Source organism: Camelus ferus, chromosome 8 (assembly GCF_009834535.1).
Source record: "Camelus ferus isolate YT-003-E chromosome 8, BCGSAC_Cfer_1.0, whole genome shotgun sequence".
NCBI lineage: Eukaryota > Metazoa > Chordata > Mammalia > Artiodactyla > Camelidae > Camelus > Camelus ferus.
This window is the reverse complement of record NC_045703.1, coordinates 59,755,086-59,780,958: the sequence shown is the minus strand read 5'-3', so window position 1 is coordinate 59,780,958 and position 25,873 is coordinate 59,755,086. Positions and strand designations below refer to the sequence as shown.

Below are 25,873 nucleotides of genomic sequence, written 5' to 3'. Positions count from 1 at the left end.
TTAGAGAAGGTCAGGCTCCCTAACCTCAGGAATTCTCTTCTGTAATGCAACCCAGTGAATGTGCAGGTTGTCTGGGCCCTCAGCGTTGCACTTTGGGACTCTGAGGCAATGAAACTGATGCAAACATGCTGGTACTCACTTAACTTACTGTGCTGAGTAATAAATTATCTTTGTCTCTGACCTGGGACTCTCTTATCTTCTATTAGCACCCATGAAATTATGGCAGGCTAACTTGTTAATCTGAAAGCAGTAAAAACTCAGACTTTTCACAGTTCTTGACAATTACTTCCTAAATTCCTGTAATTATTTGTTTACATGATATTTTGTGTTAAGATTTTATTTTTATTGTTCATTGAATGGAATTTCTGTGTTTCCTCATTTCAGGCATGGTGCCTATCACAATTACCTGCTTCTGTTTTGACATAAAGCTTTAACAGTCCTAACATTTTTTGGAAATGATGTCCTTGTTAAAGCTTAGACTTAATTGAAAAAATGCCCAAAAAACCCCAAACCAACTGTATATATATATGGAGAGAGACAGAGAGATTATAGCAGCTGGCTCTTGTGGTTATGAAAGCTGAAAAGACTCATAATCTTCTGTCTGCAAGCTGGAGAACCAACAAAGCCTGTGGTATAATTCAGTCCAAGCCTGAGGACCTGAGAATTGGAGGGCTGATGATAGAAGTCTTGGTCTGAGTCTGAAAGCCAGAGAACAAGGTGTGCTGATGTCCAAGGTTAGGAGAAGATGAAAATCCTAACTCAAGCAGAGAGATCAAATTTGCCCTTTTTCTGCCTTTTTGTACTACTCTAGCCCTCAAGGGATTGGATGATGCCCATCTGCAATGGTAAGGGTAATCATCTTTACTCAGTCTACTGATGAAAATGCTAATTTCTTCCAGAAACATCCTCACAGACACACCCAAAACAATGTTTTACCAGCTCTCTGGGCATCCCTTAGCCCAGTCAAGTTGACATAAAATTAACCATCATGGATATTTTTGGTAAAACATGATTCAGTATTATGTAGCAATGCAATAAGATTTGGAAAGAATAAAATTAATGAAATCTCTTTTATTTAGCGTCTACTATAGTAAGGTTAAGATTTTTATATGAGTGGGGTTGGATAGGAGTGAAAGGTTACTGTCTCAGGGGACTCAATATTTAGAGATAATCATGGAAATTGTAACCATAAAACCATGGAATATGTTAAGTGCTACATACATAAAATTTAATATTTAAGATTGTTTATCTTCTGAGTCACTTAAGTAAAAGATGAAAAATGGCAAATCTTTTTTCTGTATACACACTTCTTTAAAGCAATTTAAGGTTTAAAGAAAAATTGAGCAGAAAGTACAGAAGAGTTCCTATATACCCTCTCCATCATCTCCCAGGTTCTTCTATTAACATACTGCATTAGTCTGGCACATTTGTTACAATTGATGAACCAATATTGATACACAATTATTAACTAAAGCCCATAGACTATATTAGTGTTCACTCTTTGTGTCATACAGTTATTTGGGGTTTGGCAGATACATAATGTCATGTATCCACCATTATAACATCATACAAAATAGTTTCACTGACCTAAAAATTCTTATATTTCAGCTATTCATCTCTCCTTCATTCTGCCAGAAACTTGGCAACCACTGATATTTTTACTGTCTACATACTTTTGCCTTTTTCAGAATGTCAAATAGTTGGAATTACACAGCATGTAGCCTTTTCAGACTGCCTTCTTTCACTCACCTATATGTATTTAAAGTCTGCCGTGTCTTTTCATGGCTTGATAGCTCATTTCTCTTGATCTTTAAATAATATCCCATTGTATGGATGTTTATTCCAATTTGTTAAACCAGTGAGTTTATTCATTTACCTATTTAAAAAGTCCTAATTGCTCCCAAGTTCTGACAAGTATGAATTAACCTGCTATAAACATTTGCATGCTGGTTTTTGTGTGCACATAAGCTTTCAACTTATTTCAGTAAATACCTATTGCTTGATATCATGGTAAAATTATGTTTAGCTCTGCAAGAAAATACCAAACTGTTCCAAAGTGATTGTACTATTTTACATTCCCATCACAATTTCACTGTTATTTTAATTTGCATTTCTTTACTTAATTGCCAATATTCATTTATTCAACAAATAATTATTCATCTATTACATGGCAGGCTGTCGTAGGCACTAGGAATACAGCAGAACACAAAACAGACAAAACTGGCTCTCCCTCTGGAGCTGACATTCTAGTAACAGTATACAAATATAAACAAATTCCTAAACAGCATGTTAGATGGTAAAAAGTACTATGGAAAAAAAAAAAAGAGTAGGTATGTGGGGTTAACTTTAATTATGGTGGTCAGGGTAGGCCTCACTGAGAGGTGACATATGAGCAAGGGATCTGAAGGAGGTGAAAGAGAGGAAGAGGGTTCTGACCAGATGGGATAGCAAGTGCAAAGGCCCTGAGGCAGAGCCCCCCGACACTGCCCAGTAGTGTTCAAAGATTAGCAAAAGTCTAGTGTGACTTGAGGGGACTAAGAAAGAAGACAGGAAGATGGGTGGCAGAATATAATGTAAGGCCTTATAGACTATAACAACTTTGGTTTTCAGTCAGATATGAAGTTATTGGACATTATAAGTATGTATAAAATGACATTAAAAAGAGTAATCAGCTTGGCCAGGAGAGTTTGAGGAGTAAACTTCTCATGGAAACCCTCAATGGAGGCCAAAAGTAGTTGTATAAGTTTTCTAAGTTACAGTGTGGATGAAAAAATTAATTAATAGTCAATCTAAGAAAGAAATGGAGAATTTTATTTGAGCCAACTTGAAGATTATAAGATGGGAGATTATAAGAGAGCTCTGAGAACTGTTCTGAAGAGGTAAAGGGGGAGACCCATATATATGTGATTTTGGCAAAGAGGTATATGAAATCAAGCACTCATCTTGGTAGGTTACTGCTATTTGAGAGGAACAGACATCTTAGTTAATAGTCTTAGTGTTTTTCTAAGTATATGAAGATGTAAGAAACTGGGTTCATGAAATTTTCTCCTGAAAATATCTAACTGTCTGAAGGCCAGTTGTATCAGTTTTCCAAGAGCACAAAGTGCCTCATCCTGATCTTTGTCCTGAATCCCTTTCAAGGGATATTATAGGTCAGTGACTGTGGTGGCTAATGACTTGATTAATGACTTGAGTCTTCTAGAACTGGATGGTGGGCAATATTCTTTTCCTTCTTTATTTCTGTCTTTCTTTCTTCATTCTTTATTTTACAATCCCTTCCATTTAGGTCTTAATTTCGACCAAGGTTTGGGAGGCATTTCATGACTAAGTTTTTGCATGATTCTAGGAATGCTCATTCCCAGGTCAGGCAAGGATTTCATTGATAGGTTACTCATTGTGCTCTTACTGGACTAGGCCTCATTAGCAGTAGCCCAAATCCTCTGCACCACTTGTCTTACTAGTCTGTTATGGTCCAGGACATACTTCCCTCTTGTTGCTTCTTCTCACATTTGGAGTTACACTATTACAATCAATGATCTTATCACAAAAAAAGAAAATCACAGGCCAATATCACTTATGAAACTGGATGCAAAAATCCTTAACAAAATACTAGCAAAACAACTCTAGCAATAATTAAAAAGATCATCATCATCATCAAGTGGAATTTATCCCAGGGATGCAAGGATTTTTCAATATCCACAAATCAATCAATCTGATACCACATTAACAAATTGAAGAATAAAAACCATGTGACCATCTCAATAGATGCAGAAAAAGCTTTTGATAAAATTTAGCATCCATTTATGATAAAAAAAACTCTTCAGAAAGTGGGCATAGGTGGAAAATATCTCAACATAATAAAGGCCATAAATGACAAATCCACCGCTAACACCATACTCAACAATGAAAGGCTGAAAGCATTTCCCCTAAGATCAGGTACAAGACAAGTTTGCCCACTCTGACCACTTTTATTCAACACAGTTTTGGCAGTCCTAGCCACAGCAATCAGAGAAGAAAAAGAAATAAAAGGAATCCAAGTTGGAAAAAAAAAAGTAAAACTGCATTGTTTGCAGATGACATGATACTATACATAGAAACTCCTAAAGACACTACCAGAAAATTATTAGAGCTCATCAATGAATTCAGCAAAGTTACAGGATACAAAATTAATATACAGAAGTCTGTAGCATTTCTATACACTAACAATGAAATATCAGAAAAAGAAACTAAGAAAACAATCCCATTTACTATTGCATCAAAAAGAATAAAATACCTAGGAATAAACCTACCTAAGGAGGCAAAAGACCTGTAGTCCGAAAACTCTAAGACATTGATGAAAGAAATTAAAGATGACACAAACGGATGGAAACATATACTTTGTTCTTGGATTAGAAGAATCAATATTGTTAAAATGCCCAGACTACCTAAGGCATTATACAAATTCAGTGCAACCCCTGTCAAATTACCAATGGCATTTTCCAAAGAACTGGAACAAAAGATTGTTAAATTTGTATGGAAACACAGAAGACCCCTAACAGCCAAAACAATCTTGAGAAAAAAGAATGAAACTGGAGGAATCATGGCCCCTGACTTCAGACTATCCTACAAAGCCACAGTAATCAAAACAGTATGGTACTGGCACAAAAACAGACCCATAGAGCCATGGAATGATAGAAAGCCCAGACATAAACCCATGTGCTTATAGTCAATTAATCTATGATAAAGGAGGTAAGAATATATAATGGAGAAAAGACAGTCTCTTCAATACGTGGTGCTGGGAAAACTGGACACTTACATGTGAAAATGAAATTGGAACGTTCTCTAACACCATATACAAGAATAAACTCAAAATGAATTAAAGACCTAAGTGTAAGATCAGATACTATAAAACTCCTAGAGGAAAACACAGGTAGAACACTCTTTGTCATAAATCACAGCAATATTTTTTTTTTGATCCTTCTCCTAGAGTAATGGAAATAAACAAATGGGAGCTAATTAAACTTAAAACTTCTGCACAGCAAAAGAAACCATAAAGAAAATGAAAAGGCAACCTAAGGAATGGGAGGAAATATTTGCAAATGACATGACTGACAAGGGATTAATTTCCAAAATATACAAACAGTTCATACAGCTTAATTTGATAAAAACAACCCAATCAAAAAAATAGGCAGATGACCTAAATACACATTTCTCCAAAGAAGACATCTGGGTGGCCAATAGGCATATGGAAAGATGTTCAGCAATGCTGATTATTAGAGAAATGCAAATCAAAACTACAATGAGGTATCACCTTACACCAATCAGAATGGCCATCATTAAAAAGTCTACAAATAATAAATGCTGGAGTGGGTGTGAAGAAAAAGGAACCCTCCTACACTGTTACTAGCAATGTAAATTGGTGAAACCACTATGGTGAACATTATGGAGTTTCTCTGAAAAGCTAAAAATAGTTACCAATGCGAAAGACAAATATCATGTATCACTTATATTAGGAATCTAAAAAAAAAAAAATACAAATGAACTTATTTACAAACCAGAAATAGAAATACAGACATAGAAAACAAGCTATGGTTACCAAGGGCTGGGAGGGATAAATTAGGAGTTTGGGATTAACATATACACACTAGTATATATAAAACAGATAAACAATAAAGGCCTACTGTATAGAACAGGGAACTGTATTCAATATCTTACAAAGTATAATGCAAAAGAATCTGAAAAAGAATATTTGTATGTATATGTATAACTGAATCACTTTGCTGTACACTAAAAACAACAGAACATTGTAAATCAACTATAATTTTTAAAAAAAGATAAACAAACCCCCAAATATTGAGCTTATAAAACTATGTATTTGGTCAATTCTTTCAAGTTGCCTAGTCACCATTGTTTTTATCGGAGGCTTAGTTACACATTTGGTAATGCAAGAAATCATAATCTTGTAAAACAGGCAGAGTACAAGTTAATATAGCTTTTAACATTAAGATCCTAAGTATGTAAGTTGAGAACTTACATTAGATGTGGCCCAGTATCTCCACAGGTTATCTGACTAGTCTGTGCTGTACCAATCACTGTCTTTAGAGGAAGTGATATACTGGCATTGTACAAAAAGTTCATCAAAGATGTTTGCACATGTAAGGCGAGTGGTTGGTCGTGACCTCTTACAGGATTAAGAAAGGAACAGTTATCTTCTAAGGAGTTACATGGCTGGCCCCAGAAGAAGAAAAATTGATCTTTAAGGTTGAATAAGTATTTCTGCCATTGGAAAGCTTTGGTTAACACATAACGCAGATGCACCATGCACACTGGAGGGGATGGAGGAGACCAAAGGCAGAGAAGAAGTTTTACCTTTACATTTTTGTCTTGCCTTAAAGTGTGAATTTTATTTTATCAAGAGTATTGATAAAACCAGAAGAGATTTGGAGCTGAAGCCTGTGGTTTTTAGCTTATCGCCCCAAGGATCCACCATCTGCTGTGATAACAGGTATAGTCTCTGCCCTAGGCATGGTTAGCCAGGAAAGAGCTCTGTTTATCACCTTTCTGAGTAGCAAATAGTACCGTTAAGGCCTAAAGTTTCTGATTCAGGGCGATAAGAGATCCATTAGGAAACCCCAGTAGTCGTCCCAGTCGGGGGAACATGGCGCTGCAGCCGCCCTCGGGCTTCGACGGAGATGGCCTGAGGAGCATTAAAGGGCCGCTCAGAGGTCCGCCCTGTTCATCAGATGGACACAAAACGGGCACAAAACTCTTCACAGAAGCCTCTTTGAGTGACAGTCTTCCGCGCCAGTCGCCAAGGGCTGTCAAGGATTTTCAAAAGGGCCGCGCAAGGGGCGGGGACCCACGGCAGGGCGGGGAGTGACACCCACCGGAGCAGCAATAAGGAGACTCCCGGAAGAGGGCGGTGTCGCCGGAAGGATGACGTAAAAAGGCGTCGCGCCGAGGGTGACGCGTGGCGTAGATGACGTCCGGCTGCGCCTGTCACCCCCCGGGCTTGTTGCAGAGGAGGAGCAGGCGCCATGGCGGTTCTGCTGGAGACCACTTTGGGCGACGTCGTCATCGACTTGTACACGGAGGAGCGGCCGCGCGGTGAGGCCCGAGCCCAGCTCACCTCTTGCTGGGCATCGGTCTCCTTTCCCCACTTTGCGTTTTCTGCCTAGTCTCCGGTTTAGACTGGTTCCAGCTTCTGGGCTGCTGGTGCCCTCGACCGGGCTGTTTCATTAGAGGGTCTTGGTTAGAAAAGTTTTTTTTTTTTTTCGAGGAGCAGCCCTTCTCCCGCATCCGGTGATGGCCAGTCGAGTGGCGGGTACTTGTGGTTATTAAATACCTCTGTGTATGTGTGTGATACAGGCTGCGTATACAATGCCCATAGCTCCCGTGGCTTTACTGCGTTTTACTAGCCAGAGGAACACAACTCATATTTCTTCGTGTGTAATCAGTAAGTCTTTACGAAAGCAGGGAAATTGGGCTTGGAGCAGTGAGTATGGACATCCCTCCTGGATGGAGAAAGGGCTGTCCGGAGGTGTGCACCCAACCTTAACAAACACTCCTTGACCGTCCACTGTGCGAGACTTCGTGCCAAGCCCAGGGATGGGCGTCTTGCCCTTCAGGGTCTTGTTTTTCCATTGGTGGGAAGGAGGCGCGGCAGCCCATTTAATTTCTTAAGTGTTGTAGTGGAAGAACGTTGCCATGGAAACCAGAGAACTGGAGTAATTCTTCCTGGTTGTGGGCGGGGGAAGCGAAGCTAGCAAAGAATACAGAACACTTGAACTTGTTCTTTCAAAGGTGAGTGGGAACGAGGGTTTTCTTAACAGTTTGCTTGGAATTTTATGGAAATAGCAAGTAGGCCGGCGTGGCTTGACGGTGGAATGGCAGACTGCGCGTCTGCTCGTATACGTTTTTAGGTTAGGTCAGGTCGTGAATAGCCTTGTGTGCCCTAATGATGACCAGAGTCTTTGGAAGGTTTAAAAAGCAGGGAGGTAGCAAACTTCTTGTTTTGGGAAGATAATAGGCAACAGTGTGGAGAATGTATCAGAGTGGGGAGAAACTGGAGCCCAGAAGAAATTAGTTACTATCGGAGTCCTGCCACCCGGAATGCGGATTATCAAAGAGGATGAAACAAGCTACAATACAGTAAGAGTGCCTCCTGACATACTATACTACACTTTATCCCACACTCAGCTATCCCCGCACCCCCACCCCCAGCACTACAGACTCAACCATACATCAATGCCTTTTTTATACTATTACCTCTACCCTACATTTCTCTCCACTGTTGTCCTTTTGGCAAACTTCCTGCTTACTCTTCACATCACAGGTCAAGCATGATCTCTTCTGTGAGGCTCTCCCGTGTCCCTAAGCAGAGTTAGATCGGTTTCTTCTGTTCTGTCTCAGGTCTTTTATAAATCACACAACAGGTATTTTGTTGTAACATTTACCTCTTGTCCTGGAATTATTTGCAAGTCTTGGTCTCCTCTCAAGAATGTAAACTCTAAGAGAGCCGGGACTGTGCCTTAGTTATCTCTATATCCTGAGCACCTAGTGCACTGTCTGACACTTTCAGGGCACACACCAAACATTCATTATATTGAGTAATGCAAATTGCATTGTTGCATTACTCTTTTGCATTAGGACTTGCATTAGGACTCTCTCTTTGTGCAAGTGGCAGAAACTCAGCCCAAACTGGCTCAAAGAAAATAATCGATTGCCTCATGTTACTGAGGTAAGCTTTAAGGATAGCAGGGTCCAGGGGTTCACAGGATCTTATAGGGAATTGTATTTTTTTAATCTCTTGGTTTTGCTTTGCTTTGAATTTGACACTCTCCACTTGGAGCAGCACCTGGCAAGTGATTGGACATTTTTCTCTAGAACTGTGAGAAACTAAAAGGGAGGTAGGGTTACCCCATCTGATTAACACAGAATGGACAAGCAGTGTTTCTGCAAAGATAGCTTGGAACACTAAAAACTTAAGTTCCACCCTGTGTATGTATTTGTAAGCATGTGATTGGATTATCTACTTATATGTATAACTACTTATCAATCTATGGTAAATATATTCAGAATTATTTTCCTCCCTCTCTCTTCTTTTTCTTTCCCCCTTTTTTACTTTTTATTATAGAAAACTTGAAACATATACAGAAATAGAAAGAATCATGTAAATGAACCCTCATGTCCTGATGATCAGTTTCATTTAACAGTTGTGAATACATGTTTCATTTATATCCCCACCTCCAGTGGGTTTTTTTATAATAAATTTTTTACATGGCATTTATTTAATCTGTAATTATTTCAATTTGTATCTTAAATGATACTTAAAAAAAGATAATATAACCACAAATTATCACATCTTAAAAAATAAGCAATAATTCCTTAGTATCATTCATATTTTTCTATTATTTCTTAGGCATTTAAAAGAATATTTGGTAATTTGAATTAGGATCCAAACAAGGGCCATATGTTATATTAGTTGACAAAAATACCTTTTAATCTGCAGGTTCTCCCCCACCTTTTTAAAAATTAAGACTTTATTAGAGCAGTTTAAGGTTCATAGCAAAACTGAGGTGAAAGTACAGAGATTTCCCCTCTGTCCCGTACCCCACACATGCACAGCCACCACTATTGTCAGTATCTCCCACCAGAGTAGTACTTCTGTAATACATTTGTAATGTTTGTACCATGTAACATGGTATATACTGTACATTTGTTACTACAGTGGTACCTTAGATGAACCTATGTTGACATTTCATTATCACCCAACTTCCATTGTTTACATTAGGGTACATTCTTAGTGGTATACATTGTGGGTTTGGACAAATGTATAGTGACATGAATTCACCATTACAGTATCTTACAGAATAGTTTCACTGCCCTAAAAATCCTCTGTGATCTGCCTGTTTATCCCTCCCCTGCCAGCTCCTGGCAACCACTTAGCTTTTAATGTCTCCATAGTTTTGCTTTTTCCAGAATATTATATAGATGGACTCATATAATATGTAGCCTTTTCAGATTGACTTCTTTCACTGAGTGAAATGCATTTTAGAGTCCTCCATGGCTTTTCATGGCTTGATATCTCTTTTCTTTTTGTGTTTAATAATATTGCATTGTGATGGTACCACAGATTATCCATTCACTTACTGAAGGACATCTTGATTGCTTCCAAATTTTGGCAGTTATGAATACAGCTGCTATAACCATCCATGTGTAGGTTTTTGCTTAGACCTAAGTTTCCGACTCCTTTGGGTAAATACCAAAGAACATGATTATGTGGTAAGAGTGTCTTCAGTTCTGTAGGAAGGTCCATATATTATATTGGTTTATATGTCTCTTAAATATCTTTTAATCTGTAGGTTCCCCTTGGCACCCTCTCCCATTTTTTTCCCTGAAAAAATTTTGAGAAAGAATTTGGGTCATTTGTTCTGTAGCATTTTCCTCATTTTGGATTTCACTGATTTCATCCTTGTTGTATATATTTTTTTAACATTCTTCTATTCCTTCTGTTTCTCATAAATTGCTTCCTTGGATCTGGAACCTTGATCAGATTCAGGTTTAATGTTTTTGGCAAGAATATTTCATATAAGCTAGTCTCTACTTTCAACTATATCACATTCAGGAGGCACTTGATGTCTGGTTGGATCTTTTTGTGATGTTAAAATTGATTAGTGGGTTTAAGCTTGTCTAACTTGGTACACCTGTTACGGTGTTCCTGTTAAGATTTTGGTAGCCACTGATGATCACTGCTTAGGTCCATTATTTTTGTTTTCTAGTTAAAGGACTATTCCTATATGTTGAATAGTAAGCCCAGAAATATATTTTTCTAGAAAAAATGATCAAAAGCCTGATATTCAAGACCCTCCAGTAACTTGGCCCTACCTTACCCCTCTAGCCTTTTTATCTTCTATTACTCTGTAATACTGGAGTATTATAGAAGTTATACCAGTCTTCTGGACCCTCCCCCAAACATTTAAATTCCCACTTCTAGACCATATCATAATGTCTTCCAGGCCTGAAATGTCCGCTCTTAACTCTCTGCCAATCCAGTTCTTTTAATGCTCACCTTAAGCCTCCGTGAGGGCTTCTCATTTCCCTAGCCAGGAACAATCTATCTTTTCAACTCTTGTGGCATTTTTAAAACCACTTTTTACTGTCGTACTATTTAAATACACAAGTGGTATTATCAGGTATGCCCAGTATGTAACTATTTGTATTCAGGTGTAAGGACCTTGGTTTAGAAGCTCCTTGGGGGCAGGTACTGCCTAATATATCTTTCTGTCTGTTTTCTAGCTTAGTGCCTTGAGAACTTGTGAGCCTATTTCTCTACAACTAGACTGTGAACTTGTTAAGGGCAGAGACCAAGGTTTAGTGGCATTTGACTTAACAGCAGTGCCAAGTACCTAGAAGATACTCAGTCAATATTTATTGGATAAATGAGTGAATTTATTTCAGAAAGCTGAAAGTGTATGGATTTTTGTGAAGAGCTACTCAATCATTGTAAAAAAAAAAATGGTCCCAGATATTTGATTCTCTAATTTACACAATCTGTATTGATTTTCAAGATACTCTGTTCAATTATTTCCTATCATAATATCTTTAGTTTTCTTTTTTTCTCTTGCAAAGTTAATCCATCAATAAACGATTGCTTATCCGAGATAAGTTTCAGTTTTCTGCATAGCTCAGATGCCCAAGAAATCCAAAGAAAAAGAGAATAAAAAGAATTTGAAATATATTGCCTTTTTCTAAACTTACTACCTTTTTTTAATGGCTTGGGACATTTGACTATTTGGGGGGGTTTGTATGATAATTTAGAAATTAAATTACACTAACTGTACTTTTACTTGGTTAAAAATGTATTTGTGAACTACTGTAATAAACTTAGTATTTACTTTCTTTCAGCTTGTTTGAATTTCCTGAAGTTGTGTAAAATAAAATATTACAATTATTGCCTTATTCACAATGTACAGGTGAGTTAGTGGATATTAGTCATATTCTTTGTTACTGGAACCATCTAGCAAACTCTGTGAATTAACAAAGCATCCTAAATGTTACAGAGGGATTTTATCATACAGACTGGTGATCCAACAGGGACTGGCCGTGGAGGAGAATCTGTTTTTGGGTAAGTTCTTTTATTTTTAAATGAGTGAAAATAGATTTGCCTCTTAACAATGTTAACTAGCATGTTTCAATCTGCATCTTAAAATATGGTTCAAGTATAGATTTTTCCCCCAAGTTCCATAAATGTCTATAGCAAAAAAAAAAAAAAGACTATTTTGAATCATAGTGGCATTTCTATAAAGAAATGGTAACTCTATATGCTAACTCTAGTGCCCTATATATAACTCTAGTCCTGTATTTCATGTTGAAAGTACTTATATTTTATAACCTTATTATGTGTATTTTTAGTCAACTGTATGGCGATCAAGCAAGCTTTTTTGAGGCTGAAAAAGTGCCAAGAATTAAGCACAAGAAGAAAGGCACTGTGTCCATGGTGAACAATGGCAGCGATCAGCATGGATCTCAGGTTAGGAAATGGGTGAGGAGATGAGTTTTGCTGGAGGGATCCCAGAAAATTATCTTTTTAAACTATCATGAGGGGAGAATTTTGATCAAAGGTATTTGTTAGAAGAAAAAGATTGCACTATTTTTTTCCATATAAAAAAAGCTTTATTATGTTGTTCTTTTAAACGTAAGGCATGTCCGTTGCGAGGAATTTAGAAAATACAGAGAAGTATGAAGGAGAAAATAACATTACCCACAAGCCCAGCCCCACTTTCATGGATCGTCACTGTTCACACTGTGGCCTGTTTCCTTTCAGTGTTTGTTACTTACTTCAAAACAGGTTATGTTGAGCACTTTAATTCATTGTCACAACAGCCCCATTGGGGTAGAAGCTTTTTTTTTCTCACAGTTTACATGTGAAGAAACTGAGATTTGGTTTGTTCAAGTATTTTGAACAGTTAGGAGAGCGTCTGTGTATGTGTTGATATTTTATGTTCAAGCTTTGTGCTTTTTACTTAGTACTAGTGACAATTCTTGCAGTTAATATAGAGTCTTACTTTTGTGTATTTTTTGTCAGTGTGTAACTGATTTCAGTTTGAATTACATATATATTTTTGTGTTTATTCTATGTCTTTCTATATAGTTTCTTATTACTACAGGAGATAATCTAGATTACCTTGATGGTGTTCACACAGTGTTTGGTGAGGTGACAGAAGGCATGGACATAATTAAGAAAATTAACGAGACCTTTGTTGATAAGGACTTTGTACCATATCAAGATATCAGGTATGGTTACGGTTTACTATCTGAATGTACTAGAATGTTTTGATGCTGTGTTGTTTGATATGTAGAGGTGATGGCGTACAGAGTATTGATTTTTGGATAATTCTGAACTGTGAATTAATACAAGACTCTAAGAATCTTTGTAATAGAGAAGACCTATTTTTAAAAAAAACAAGGTACTTGTACTAATTATTTATAATTGCTTATGTCAGGAGGAATTATTAATCCTCTAATTTAGTTTTTTAAAAATACAGATTATTGAGAAATATGGCAAAATCACAAAGATTTACACATTCATATTATATCTTAGTGTAATGTAGAGTAGTAAATATAGGGTCAAACAATGAAAAATAGTACAATAATTGTGAAAGTATACTCTAGTAATATCCTTGTGCAATAACATTTAAGAACTTACAGTTTTTCTGGCATTAGAGTTACTTAAAACATTTGTTACTGTTATAAAAAGTAAAACATGGGTTTTGAAATAACATACACGTAACATTTGACTTGGATTTATTTTGTAAGGATAAATCATACAGTGATTTTAGATGATCCATTTGATGACCCTCCTGATTTATTAATTCCTGATCGATCACCAGAACCCACAAGGGAGCAACTAGATGTAAGTAGAGTCATCTTGTGATTGAACATACACACATATTAGTGCTTTGCATAGATTTCCCTTTATAGACTATTGAACTTATTTCTTCAGGATGATTATCCTGCTTGATCAATAATACTAGGACAAATTTAGAGTTTTTTTTCTCTTCCATGGTGATACTCATTTTCTAGGTATCTAGTTCCCTAATATTCTTTCTTTAGTTTCTGTTCCACCAGAACATCTTTAGCTCTGGAAGTTTATATGAACACCTTGGGAAAATGTTTATCTTATCTCTTAACTCTAGATAAGAGTGTATGTAGCTTTAAGGCTAAATTAAATTATCATCTTGCGAAGGAACTTTTCAACTGGGGATACTCTGGAGCCAAGATAGAACCCAGAAATCTCTGTGGAATAAAGGAGACATTTCCTTCAGGTCTTTAAATGTATAAATTTCTGTTTATTAGGTTTCCTCAAAGCTGAATTTTCCTTATAATTGGGATTTGATGCTTAATTTCTAAGATCATTTATCTTCTGTATTCAGCTCTTAGTTGGATATCAGGCAGTTTTTATATAAATGTTTATTTTGATTTAAAAATAAATTAGAAGCCTAGTCTGGCTAGTAATTTTTGAATTAATTTAAACCAGTTTTCATAAGTTTGTAAGTTTGTTTCACATTTGTGAAACAAATGTGTTCTATTCTAACATATTTGCTGAAACTAAGAATAAAGCATAATGTCTCCCATGTTTTTTAGATGTTTCTATTCTTTAAATGTATATCTGAGTAACTTCTGCCTTACAGAGTGGTCGAATAGGAGCAGATGAAGAAATAGATGATTTCAAAGGAAGATCAGCTGAAGAAGTAGAAGAAATAAAGGCAGAAAAAGAAGCCAAAACTCAGGCTATTCTGTTAGAAATGGTAAGATAATTACTTTGTTCAAACACTTTTTCTGCAATATATTTAATACATATTCTCTGTGAGTTTATTTCTGGCTTTTTGATAGTCTTAAAATATTAAAAATTTAGCTAAGAATTTTTTTCTGGATTGAATTTTATATGACATAATAATACATATGAAAGTAAACAAATTTGATTCCATTATCAATATAGTGACAAGGGCCTTTTTAAAAAATGGAAAGTGGGTATCCAACTTAACAAATATTAATTGGATCTCAATTGTTTATACCCACCTCATTTTTAAAGAATTTTTTTGGACTGAATTTTCGGTGTATTCAAGAATAATTCTTTATACATCTCAAGTATTGAGATTTAGTAGCAGAATTTAATAGGGTAAAATAAACCTAGGCAGAAATTGAACATTCTAAAATATACTCCACTTCTGTATTACTAAAAATATCTGGGGAAGAGTTATTTAGTAGTTGATTAATTGACCTACTAGGCATTTTTTCCATTTCTTATTTTTGTGGAAAAGGTATACCTTTCATTCACATAAATTATCAATAAATATTGGAATAGGTATATAATAATTTAAGTTTTTATTACTGTTATTGTTTTATATAGTAGAGCTTTTAGATTCATTATTCTAAAATTCATACTAGCATCACTAGTCTGAAGGAACAAATGTTAAAGATTATAATTCAAGAAAACTTTACTGAATTTAAAAAAATTAAAAACAGACAGTTTAATAAGCACATTAGAATTGTAATTCATTGCTGGTGAGAATGTAAAGTGGGTAATTCACTTTCGAAGAGAATTTAGCAGTTTCTTACAAAGCTGAGTGATACAATCCAGCAATTGTGCTCCAAGGTATTTACTCAAATGAGTTAAAAATTATGTCCACACAAAAATCTGCACACAAATGTTTATAGTAGCTTTATTCATACTTGCCAAAACTTGAAAGCAACCAAGATGTTTTTAATAGGTGAATAGATAAACAAACTGTGGTATACCCATATTGAATACTATGTAATTATTAATAGAAATGAGCTATTAAGCCATGAAAAGACATAGAGGAACTTTAAATACATATTGCTAAATAAAAGAAGCCAATCTGAAAAGGCTACACACTGTGCGACTCCAACTGTATGACTTTCTGGGAAAGGCAAAACTATGCAAACAGTAAGAAAAAGATCACTGGTTGCCAGTAGTTAGGGGGAAGGAAGGATGAATAGGTGGAGCACAGAAGATTTTTAGAGGCATGAAACTATTCTGTATGATACATGGCATTTGTCAAAATCTATAGAATGTACAACACAAAGAGTGACTCCTAATGTAAATTATGGACTTCAGTTAATAATCTATCAATATTGGCTCACCAGTTGTAACAAATGTACCACAGTAATGCAAGATGCTAATTAAAAAGGTAAACTGTTGAGAAGGGTGGAGTCCATGAGAACTCTACTTCATGTTCAGGTTTTCTTTAAACCTAAAAATGCTCAATAAAATAAAAGTCTATTTATTAAAAACAAAAAAAGGAATCCATGAGTCCAAACTAATAATGAATATATGATAAGTAGATAATAAAGGAGTGCTCTTCCTTACAGTAGAAGGCAGGCTGGGGGACCATATAGAGATGTGGTAAAACTATAGATATGTAAGGGACTAGCCAAAAAGGAAAACTAAAAATTGCTCATTTGTGGTGAGGGAAGCAGAGGGTTGATGGAATCAGGGGACATTTTAGTTCTTAAGCTAGTTGGTGGCATCATGGGTATCCTTTATTTTCATACTTCATAACTTAGGTAAAGTTTACATAAATTCTTTTTAAAATATATCAAATACTTGGGGAAGAAAAAGTGGAGATAAAATCGGGCTTTGAAGCCAGGTAGACCTGGGTTCAAGTCCCAACTCTGTTGCTTACAACTGTATAGCCTTGGGCAAGTTAGTTATTTAACCTTTTTGAATTTCACTTTACTCATCTTTAAAATGGAAATTGCATGGTTATTTTAAGAATTGGCAAAAATGTATATGAAATGCTAAGTACAGTATTCACACGAAGTCAGAGTCAGGTAAATATTTTGGCTATTAATATTGTTACTGCCAGGAAGAGTGGAGTTTTGAATTTCGAAGTCTATTTAGCTTTCTTTTCCTGAGCCTGCAGTTTATAATGTAAGTTTAGATGTTTTAGGGAAATTAACATTGTGGGCCTGGATAGGGTATTTATAGTGGAAATTAAACAAAGGAGTTGATTTATATTCTTGTTTATCTGTAATTTAGGTGGGAGACCTACCTGATGCAGATATTAAACCTCCAGAAAATGTGCTGTTTGTATGTAAATTGAATCCAGTAACCACAGATGAAGATCTGGAGATAATATTCTCAAGATTTGGGCCAATAAGAAGGTAATCTCTAGAATTAGTGAAAGATTTAGAAAAGTTAGGTATTAGTTGGTCATTTTCTAATGACATTTTTGTTGAGTCTGTGAACTCTAGGTGAATTTTATACTGGTGAGTTTTACAGATGAGTCTTTTGAATGGTAGGGAATGAAAATACGTATGAAAAAAATATATGAATTGAATGAGTCTCTCACTACCAACACAGGCATTTTCAACTCTAAAACAGGAAGTGAATGAAACAGTTTAAGTCTAGTTCTTTACTATTCTCAATAACCTTCTTTAGTATTTTAAATATCTGTCCATTTAAATTCTCCCTAGAATTTCTAGCAACCAAAAGTAATTTGAATATAAATTTTCTAAAATTTTTCTTTCAATTTATTTTCCTGGCATTATCAATGCAATGCTAGTATTTCTATGAGAAAGGGGAATATTTTGTAATTGATTTAAAAGTATTATTTTATGTTTAGAATTTCCTTTCATGTTTTTTTCTTCTATGAAGCCATTTTTTATTCTTCCTATTGAAAGAAAAATCTTGCCATAAAATATTACCTGATTTTATTTCTCCACCCACTTACAATGTATCGTGTTTATAAAAAATACTCCATTATTGCTATTTTTGTTTTTTTTTAAACTGTAGACATTATAGACTGACTTCTTGCTAAGGAAGATGAGGATTCCCTTCTGTTTCTGTCCTCCCCCCTTCATTCTTGCCTCCTGCTTTGGTTATGTCATAATTTTGGTTAGATCCTTCCATTTTAATGTGTATTTAATTATTGCTAACAGCTGAACCATGTGCTGTGAAGTGATAACTTTTTCTTCCTTGTATTTCTTTGTTTTATTTCATGTTTCTAAAATGAGGCTTAAGATGCATGAGGAAAAAGCATCAAGCCAGGGCCAACCTTATTGGCTCTTTCACTTAGTTCTTAAGATGGATTAGTTCTGTGCAATAACTATACCTAATTTGACTAAATTTGAATTTGGTTTATATAAAAATTTAAAACCTTTAGGTAGTGATAGAAATGTTAGGTACCTTGTTTGTAGTGATAGTTTCGTAGGTGTATACATCTGTCAGAATTAATCAAATTGTACATCTGAAATATGTGTAACTTACTGTACAGAAATTACACCACAATTAAGTTGTTTAAAAAATTTAAAAAATAAAATTCAAAACCCCCAAATTAGAAGTTTGCTAATAAACATGTCTATATGTATGAATGTACATACATTATTCTACAGTAACATTAGCTAGTCTATGATTCACCTATATTTGGACTAGAAATAAATTAGGATTTAAAAGAACTTTTAGCAGTAATTTCCTTTTGTCAAAGGGCAGTTAAATATTTTTATCTTATTCTTTCTTGAATGTTTTAGAAATTCAGGATTGTAGGCCTAGGTAGGACGTTTATAGTAGAATCTGAATAATTTAGTTACTAGACTGGTAAACTATTTTTTAAAAAAATAATTATTATTGAAGTTTGGAGAAATACAGTTCTGTGAATTTAACTTTGCCTTTAATAACTGGCTTATTTTGTTTTTTACTTTTGAAAAGTGAGAGTAAATGCTTTTTCTTTAAAGTCACTTTTTTCCAAACTTTCTTTCAGTTGTGAAGTTATCCGGGATTGGAAGACTGGAGAATCCCTCTGTTATGCTTTTATTGAATTTGAAAAAGTAGGTCATAATATAAATATATTGTTTGTATTTATTTTGTTCTTATATGGTATTAAAGTGTGAAAAATTGTAGAACTTTTTTAGTCTCTAAGATTAGAAAATCAGTTTCCCCTTTCTTTAGGCACCTGGAAAAATAACCTTATTATATTCAAATTAGGGGATAAATTTGACATCTGTTAATGTTAGTGTATGTTTTACTTTAGGTTTATGTTCAACCTATGTGAATGTGAACATAAAAATTTTTAAGTTTCAGGTAAAGTCTTTCTCATTCTATGAATAATTTTTCAGTGTTATTTAGGTAAATATGTAATTGAGTAACAGAAAAGTGGACTGGGTGTTAAGATCTAGATATTAATCTGAGCTCTGTCACTGACTAGCTATTCTATGATACCTGACATTTTATTTAGAATTCTTCTTCTGGGCATTACCTTCCTTATGAATAAAACTTGAGTATTGGATTAGTACTTTCTAGATCTAGAATAGTAATGATAGTTTATGTATTCAGGTAACTTTCTTTAAGCAGGCATTTTGCTACATGACCTACATTTAATCCTCACAACTCTGTGAGATTTGTACTGTCCTTCTTTTCTAAATGAGTAAACTGAGGCACAATGTGGTGATGACTTGTTTAAAATCATGCACCCAATGAATGTCATAGCCTTCTGTCCTGCTGTTTTATTTTCAAAGAAATAGTTAATAACTCAGTTAACATTTTATGTAACAAATATTAACTACTACCTATATTTATAAAATTGTTCAGATATAAAACATTGTTAATACTCATAAATTTTCGGTATTTTTAAAAAACCATCAAATTTAGAGGGGGGTATATAGCTCAAGTGGTAGAGCACGTGCTTAGCATGTACAAGGTCCTCGGTTCAATCCCCACTACCTCCTCTAAAAAAAGAAATAAATGAGTAAGCCTAATTAACACCCCTGCCCGCAAAAAACCCCATCAAATTTAAATGTGAGTTATACAGTGACTAGGAATATTTGTATTAATTCTATTTATTTTCTGTACTTTTCTTCATCTGGTAAACAAAAGAGCTTGTATTTGCTCCCAGAATTTGAACTTAGGTATGTCTGATTCTGTTCCTAATGATTTTAGCCATTATGTGAGGCTATGCTGTTTCTTCATGCAGCTTTGGATTGACATGTGTCGAGTAGTAGCTCATTCTAAGTTACAGCTATTCCAAAGCATTTGTCAAACACCTATATTTCAGGCACTGTGATAGGTCCTACGGGTACAAGATGAATAATAGATGGTTGAGGAGGACAGCACGTAACAAATTATACCTAGACCTGGTGCCAGGTGTACCAGAAGTAATACTTACAGGGTACATTGGTGTCAGCAGGAAAGAGATCTCTACCTTCAGGTTGCTATGAATACTTTATGTCGACTTGACAGTGTGATTCCATCATTAACACTAAGGATTATGTTGTTGATTTGCTCACAAGTATAATTTCGTTTCGTTTTTGTCAGATAAACTAATGACTGCCTGTGTTTCTCAGTCTTCTGCAGGTGTACCATTCACCACGAATAGGTCAACTATAGAGCGTAGGGTGATTCTAGACTCTATGAATTCTTTATCATGATTCAGCATTTCAATTTTTGATGGCTCTTTTGCAGCCTTTCTCTGTCCTTGAAAATCAGATTAAACTACATTATTCTGCTTCATAATTCTCATGAGTGGTAACCTCTTTTTAAGTGTTCATTACTGAGTCTTTTTTTTTTTTTCATGTTAGACAAGTTCTTTATGCTTTGGATAATCTGGTCAAATTTTTTTAAAAAACTGAATAATAAAATACATACAGAAAACGTGTAGCTCATGAGTGAACATCTTGATAAATTATCAGAGTTAATACACCCATGTAAATCACCACCCAAGTCAAGAAATAAAAATGTTAGCAGAAGATAGTTACCAGAATCCCTGAGGCCCCCCTTCTGTCACCTTCCGGTAACTTCCCATCACTGCTACTTCTGGTATCATAGATTTATTTTGTCTAATTTTAAACTTGGTATCAATGTAAACATAGTGTGTGTTTTTTGTGTCTAGCTTCTTTTGCTCATTGTTACATTTGTAAGATTTATACATTATTGCATATAGTTTTTAACTTTTTTTGGTTAATTTTCATTGATATGGTATTTTATTGTGTGTATGTAAATTTTCATTGACATATAATATTTCATTGTGTGTATATGAACTAGAGTTCTTTTCTGCTATTGATGGACATTTGGGTCCTTTCCAGTTGACTGTTATGAATGTAGTACTGTAAACCATTTCTATCATGTCTTTCAGTGTACAGATATGCATTTTTGTTAGGTATATATCCAAGAGTGAATTGCTGAGTAGGTATAGCTTTAGGAGATGATTCCAATCAGTTTTCCAAAGGGTTTGTCATAATTTTCACTTCTACTAGCAATGTGTGGGAGTCCCTATTACTCTGTATCTTTACCGATTCTTGATATGGTCTGTCTTTTAGATTTTACATTCTACTGTGGTTTTACTTTGCATTTCCCTGATTGAGCCCCTTTTCATATGTTTATTGTCCTTTGAATGTTCTTTTTTAAATGAAGTACCTGTTCAAGACTTGGCCACTTTTTGATTGGGTATTTGCTACCTTTTTATTGATTTGTAAGAATTTTTTATATTTTCAGGTTACAAACTTTTTTTGGTTGTATGTGTTGCAAGCATCTTTTGCTCTGTGGATTGCCTTTCCCCCTTTCTTAATGGTGTCTTTTGATAAGGAGAAATTTCTAATTTTTAGTTCAGTTTGTCAGTATTTTTCTTCCATGTTATGGCCTGTTTTAAAAATACTTGCCTACTCCGAAGTCATGAAAATATTCTCTTTACTGTCTTTTGAAGCTTTGTTCTGAAATTATCTTTCCCATTTAGATCTGAAATTTGATTTTTGTGTACTATGTGAATCATGTTAAATTTCATTTTTCTTATTTCAGATAGCCAGGTTACCCAGCACAGTTCATTAAAAAGGTTACCTGTTCACACAGCTCTTCAGTACCACCTTTGTCATAAATCAGGTGTCCACATACATGTAAAGTCTTATTTCTGGATGCTGTACTGTTGTACCAGTCTGTCTGTCCTCACACCCCTGTCAAATTGTGTGAATTACTATAACCTTACAATGTCTTAATATCTGGTAGTGTGAGTCCTCCAACTTTGTTCTTGAAATTGTATTGAAAATTTGGATAGTTTTGTCCTTTTAATTTCCATATGTATTTTTAATCTCAATTTTGAAGAGATTCCTTAACTATTGTTTGAGTATACATTCATCGAGTACAAATATTCTCCTCCTGAAAAAAGTATCAGAGAACTTTTTCTTTAGGGAATTGGCACAGTGATGGAATTATGTCTGGAATTATAAGTATAATCAATTAGATTAATCAAATATACATTAATTGCCTACCACGTGCCAGATGATGTTCTAAATGATATAGATTCAAAGATGAATGAAACTTTGTGTATATAGTCATGGAGTTTATAATTGGTTTAATTCTTGACATACATAGTAAATAAATATGATTATAACTGGTTCTTTTATCTGCTTCTCTTTGAATTGTTTCTAGTTGAGTTGTGACCAGATCACAAAATGAGTTTCCAGGAATCTAGGAGAAAATTGATCAGTGCTGGGTTGAAATGTGTCATTTCCAGTCTTCAGATGTCAGAAATGGAGATGTAGGGTTCGTCACGTTACTGACAGAAGAATTTCTGTGTAACACATACCTTGGTATCATAGGCCCACAATCTATTATCCAAAACCCTTGGGAATAGCTATTTTTTCCATTTCAAACTTTTTCAGAATTTAGAAAGGTAATTCTTATGTGTGTATATGTGTGTGTGTGTGTGTGTACATGTACACATATCTGTGAATTTATTTGATAATCCTCTGGGTCAGCATTCCATAGTCACAAAAATACTTCCCTGATGAAACAAATTAATGTTCATACTTAGTGGAATAATCCAAAATCTAGGTCAGGTTTTGCTGTCACATGGATTTTAACACCAAATTTATAAAAACAGCTTTCAATATTCAGGGTATTTTAGGGTTTTGAGTAAAAGGGATTGTGGATTTATATAACACTATTGACAAGTACATGTATTTGCACTGTAATCAGACTGCCTTGGTGCAAATTCTGGTTCTCATACTTGCCAATTGTGTGACCTTTGGCAACTTCTGTACCTCTCTAAGTGTCTGTATTCTCTTTGAGAAAACGGAAGTAATAATAGACAATACCTCATAGAGTTGTGTTATCAGAGTTAATTGAAATAATAGACCCCAAGCATTTAACAGCATTCAGTGCATAAATAAGTATTCAAATTTTAGTTTTAGTAACAAGAAACTTTTTGTACTTTCACTATTTGTTCTAGCTGCAGGAATCTTTTCCATAATGATTTATACTTGAGTTTTTATAATTACTGTCAGGAAGAAGATTGTGAGAAAGCGTTCTTCAAAATGGATAATGTACTTATAGATGACAGAAGAATACATGTGGACTTTAGCCAGTCTGTTGCAAAGGTTAAATGGAAAGGAAAAGGTATGTTGGTTCATCTTTCTTTGTTTCTGTTCTGCTTTGCATGCTTGTGCGTGTGTGTATGTGTCTCCTTTGACAGTGCTGTTAGAGATGTTCAGTGGTGTAACTGCTGCCATTTGATTTCACGTAACTTGTCTGGCACGTAAGATAGAAGAGGGTGTGTGTGAATGTGCATTATGTGTATTTTAAACTGATGATGAATATATTTTCTATGTTTGACTGTAACTAATTACTTACAATTACCCGTTGTAGACATGACATGTTTCCAAAGCAGGTATTATGACCTGGTGGTGGTTTGGTTCTTCTAGAGGCAAAACTCTTAAAAAAATTTTTTTTTTTCTTAAGAGTGTTTGTTTTAGTTGCCATATGGTACAAAATTGAAAAGATCTATGAAAAGGTGGTGGAACACAGTCTCCCTTCCACTCCTGCTCCTCTACCCAGTTTCCCTTCCCAGAGGCAGCCTCTGCTACCTGTTTCTTTTGTAACCTTCTACATATATTCTTTAAATACATATAATTTCACATATTTAAATATGTATGTTTATACACATATATAGTATATATTTATTTGATGTTTAGAATTTCATGTTTTTCCTGTATATATATTATGTATATATAGTTTTCTCCTCTAAAAAAGGAAATACACACAGAGTTTTCTCCTTTAGGCAAGGAAAGCACAAGTGGATGCAAGCCATACATACTATTTCTGTACCTTGCATTTTTTGTTTTATAACACATCAAAGAGATAGTTTATATCAGTGTATAAAATGACAATATTCTTTTCAGTGTGGCACAGTGTTCTGTTGAATGTATGTGTCACAACTTATTGAACCAGTCCTACTAATGGACAGTCAAGTTGCTAATCATTTATTTTCTGTGTATTATGTCCTATCCCTAAACATGTGGCATTTCCCACATATGCATATACACGTCAGATAAACTCCTGGTAGTGGCATACCACCCTGAAGGTTGACTCTGTGGTATGCTGAAATCATGTGGGTTTTTGATTGTCGATGCAACGTTTTTAAAAGGTTTCACTCTAGTAGTAATTCACCGTGCAATGCTAAATTGTACTAGGAACTTTAGGACTACTTTCTTTTTCTGTAACACTTTATTTCTCATGATTTTTATGAATTCTTTTTTTCCACATGTGATAATTATAGCTATGTGATCAAAAGAATCAAATAAGTACATTTAGGAACTATCAATGAGCTGGTGGCCTAAGCAGTACAGTTCTGGTCCAGTAGTCCCGCCCAGTAGCTCTTCTGTGGGGCTTTTTCCCAGAAAGCTAATTAAATTTTGTCATTTGGGATATATATATATGCAGTGAGTATTTATTTATTTATTTGCTATTTTTTAAAACATTTTTTATTGAGTTAGTCATTTTACAATGTTGTGTCAAATTCCAGTGTAGAGCACAATTTTTCAGTTATACATGAACAAACATATATTCATTGTCACATTATTCTTTTCGCTGTGAGCTACCACAAGATCTTGTATATATATTTCCCTGTGCTATACAGTATAATCTTGTTTATCTATTCTACATTTTGAAATCCCAGTCTGTCCCTTCCCACCCCCCGCCCCCTTGGCAACCAGTTTGTATTCTATGTCTGTGAGTCTGTGCAATAAGTATTTTATAATACCTCATTACAGAGAAGGAACTTGAGGCATAATCTTGTGAAGTATTTCACCCAGTGTCACATAAACATGATTTAAACAGGTCCTAACTAGTTTGTCGCTTTTTCTCAATTGTCTCTTCCTAACCCATTCTCCCACTGAAGAAATGATACTGCCTTCCTAAGTAGTTTCAATGTAGTTTATTTACAAGATGACTTCTCAGTGAATTTCATATTTTTCTAAAATAAAACATCACATAGGAGACATGCTTCAGTTTCACATGTCCCATCATAAACGTGTATTTTGTTGTTAATCTCTGTTAATTATGAGATAATTTTGTATATTATGGATTCACATTTAGAAAGTTGAGTGTATCCTGTGCTCCATTCCCAGTGCTCAGTACTTTCCCTTATAGCCTTATTTAATGATTCCATAGCTCTGTGAAACGTTGATGTTATTTTCAGTTCATAAATGAAGAGAATGAGTTTCAGAGAACTGAAGTGTCTTACCTCGGACCTCCCAGTAGGGTCAGGATTTGAATCCAGAACTTCTCAGTTTAATCTGTTGCTCCTTCTGTCATAACATAACTGCCTCATCCATTGTGAGACTGGTAATGGCAAGCACATGGCAGATAGTTGTTTCAGTGATGAAACAAGGCTTGTTTGTTACAGTTACCAGTATTTTAACTCTTACAGCTGTCTGTTTCACGTTTATATGAACCATTGTCTACTGGCCATTTTTGTTTCTAGAGCCTCTGGAATTGCCAGGTAGATTCATCTTGTCCTTGATGTCCTCCCCCCACCTTTTTACTTGTATTCTCTCCTTTGTTTAAAGACTCTGGTGACAATCAAGGTATATGTAGGATTCGCAA

The 25,873-nt window shown here is 35.0% G+C and overlaps 1 protein-coding gene across 4 annotated transcripts in view; it reads left to right on the top strand.

The window, feature by feature from the left end:
- Positions 1 to 6,931: 6,931 nt before the first annotated feature.
- Positions 6,932 to 25,873, top strand: part of PPIL4 (peptidylprolyl isomerase like 4) — a 35,717-nt gene continuing 16,775 nt past the window's right edge. The window contains exons 1-10 of one of the 4 annotated variants that reach the window (XM_006185444.3): positions 6,932 to 7,086; positions 11,887 to 11,954; positions 12,042 to 12,106; positions 12,394 to 12,511; positions 13,133 to 13,275; positions 13,798 to 13,894; positions 14,673 to 14,789; positions 17,045 to 17,169; positions 18,765 to 18,831; positions 23,275 to 23,386. In XM_006185444.3, coding sequence (XP_006185506.1) covers positions 7,017 to 7,086; positions 11,887 to 11,954; positions 12,042 to 12,106; positions 12,394 to 12,511; positions 13,133 to 13,275; positions 13,798 to 13,894; positions 14,673 to 14,789; positions 17,045 to 17,169; positions 18,765 to 18,831; positions 23,275 to 23,386 — 982 coding nt within the window. In that variant the 5' untranslated portion in view covers positions 6,932 to 7,016. The other 3 variants (XM_032485126.1, XM_032485128.1, XM_032485127.1) reach the window with 3 other exon arrangements.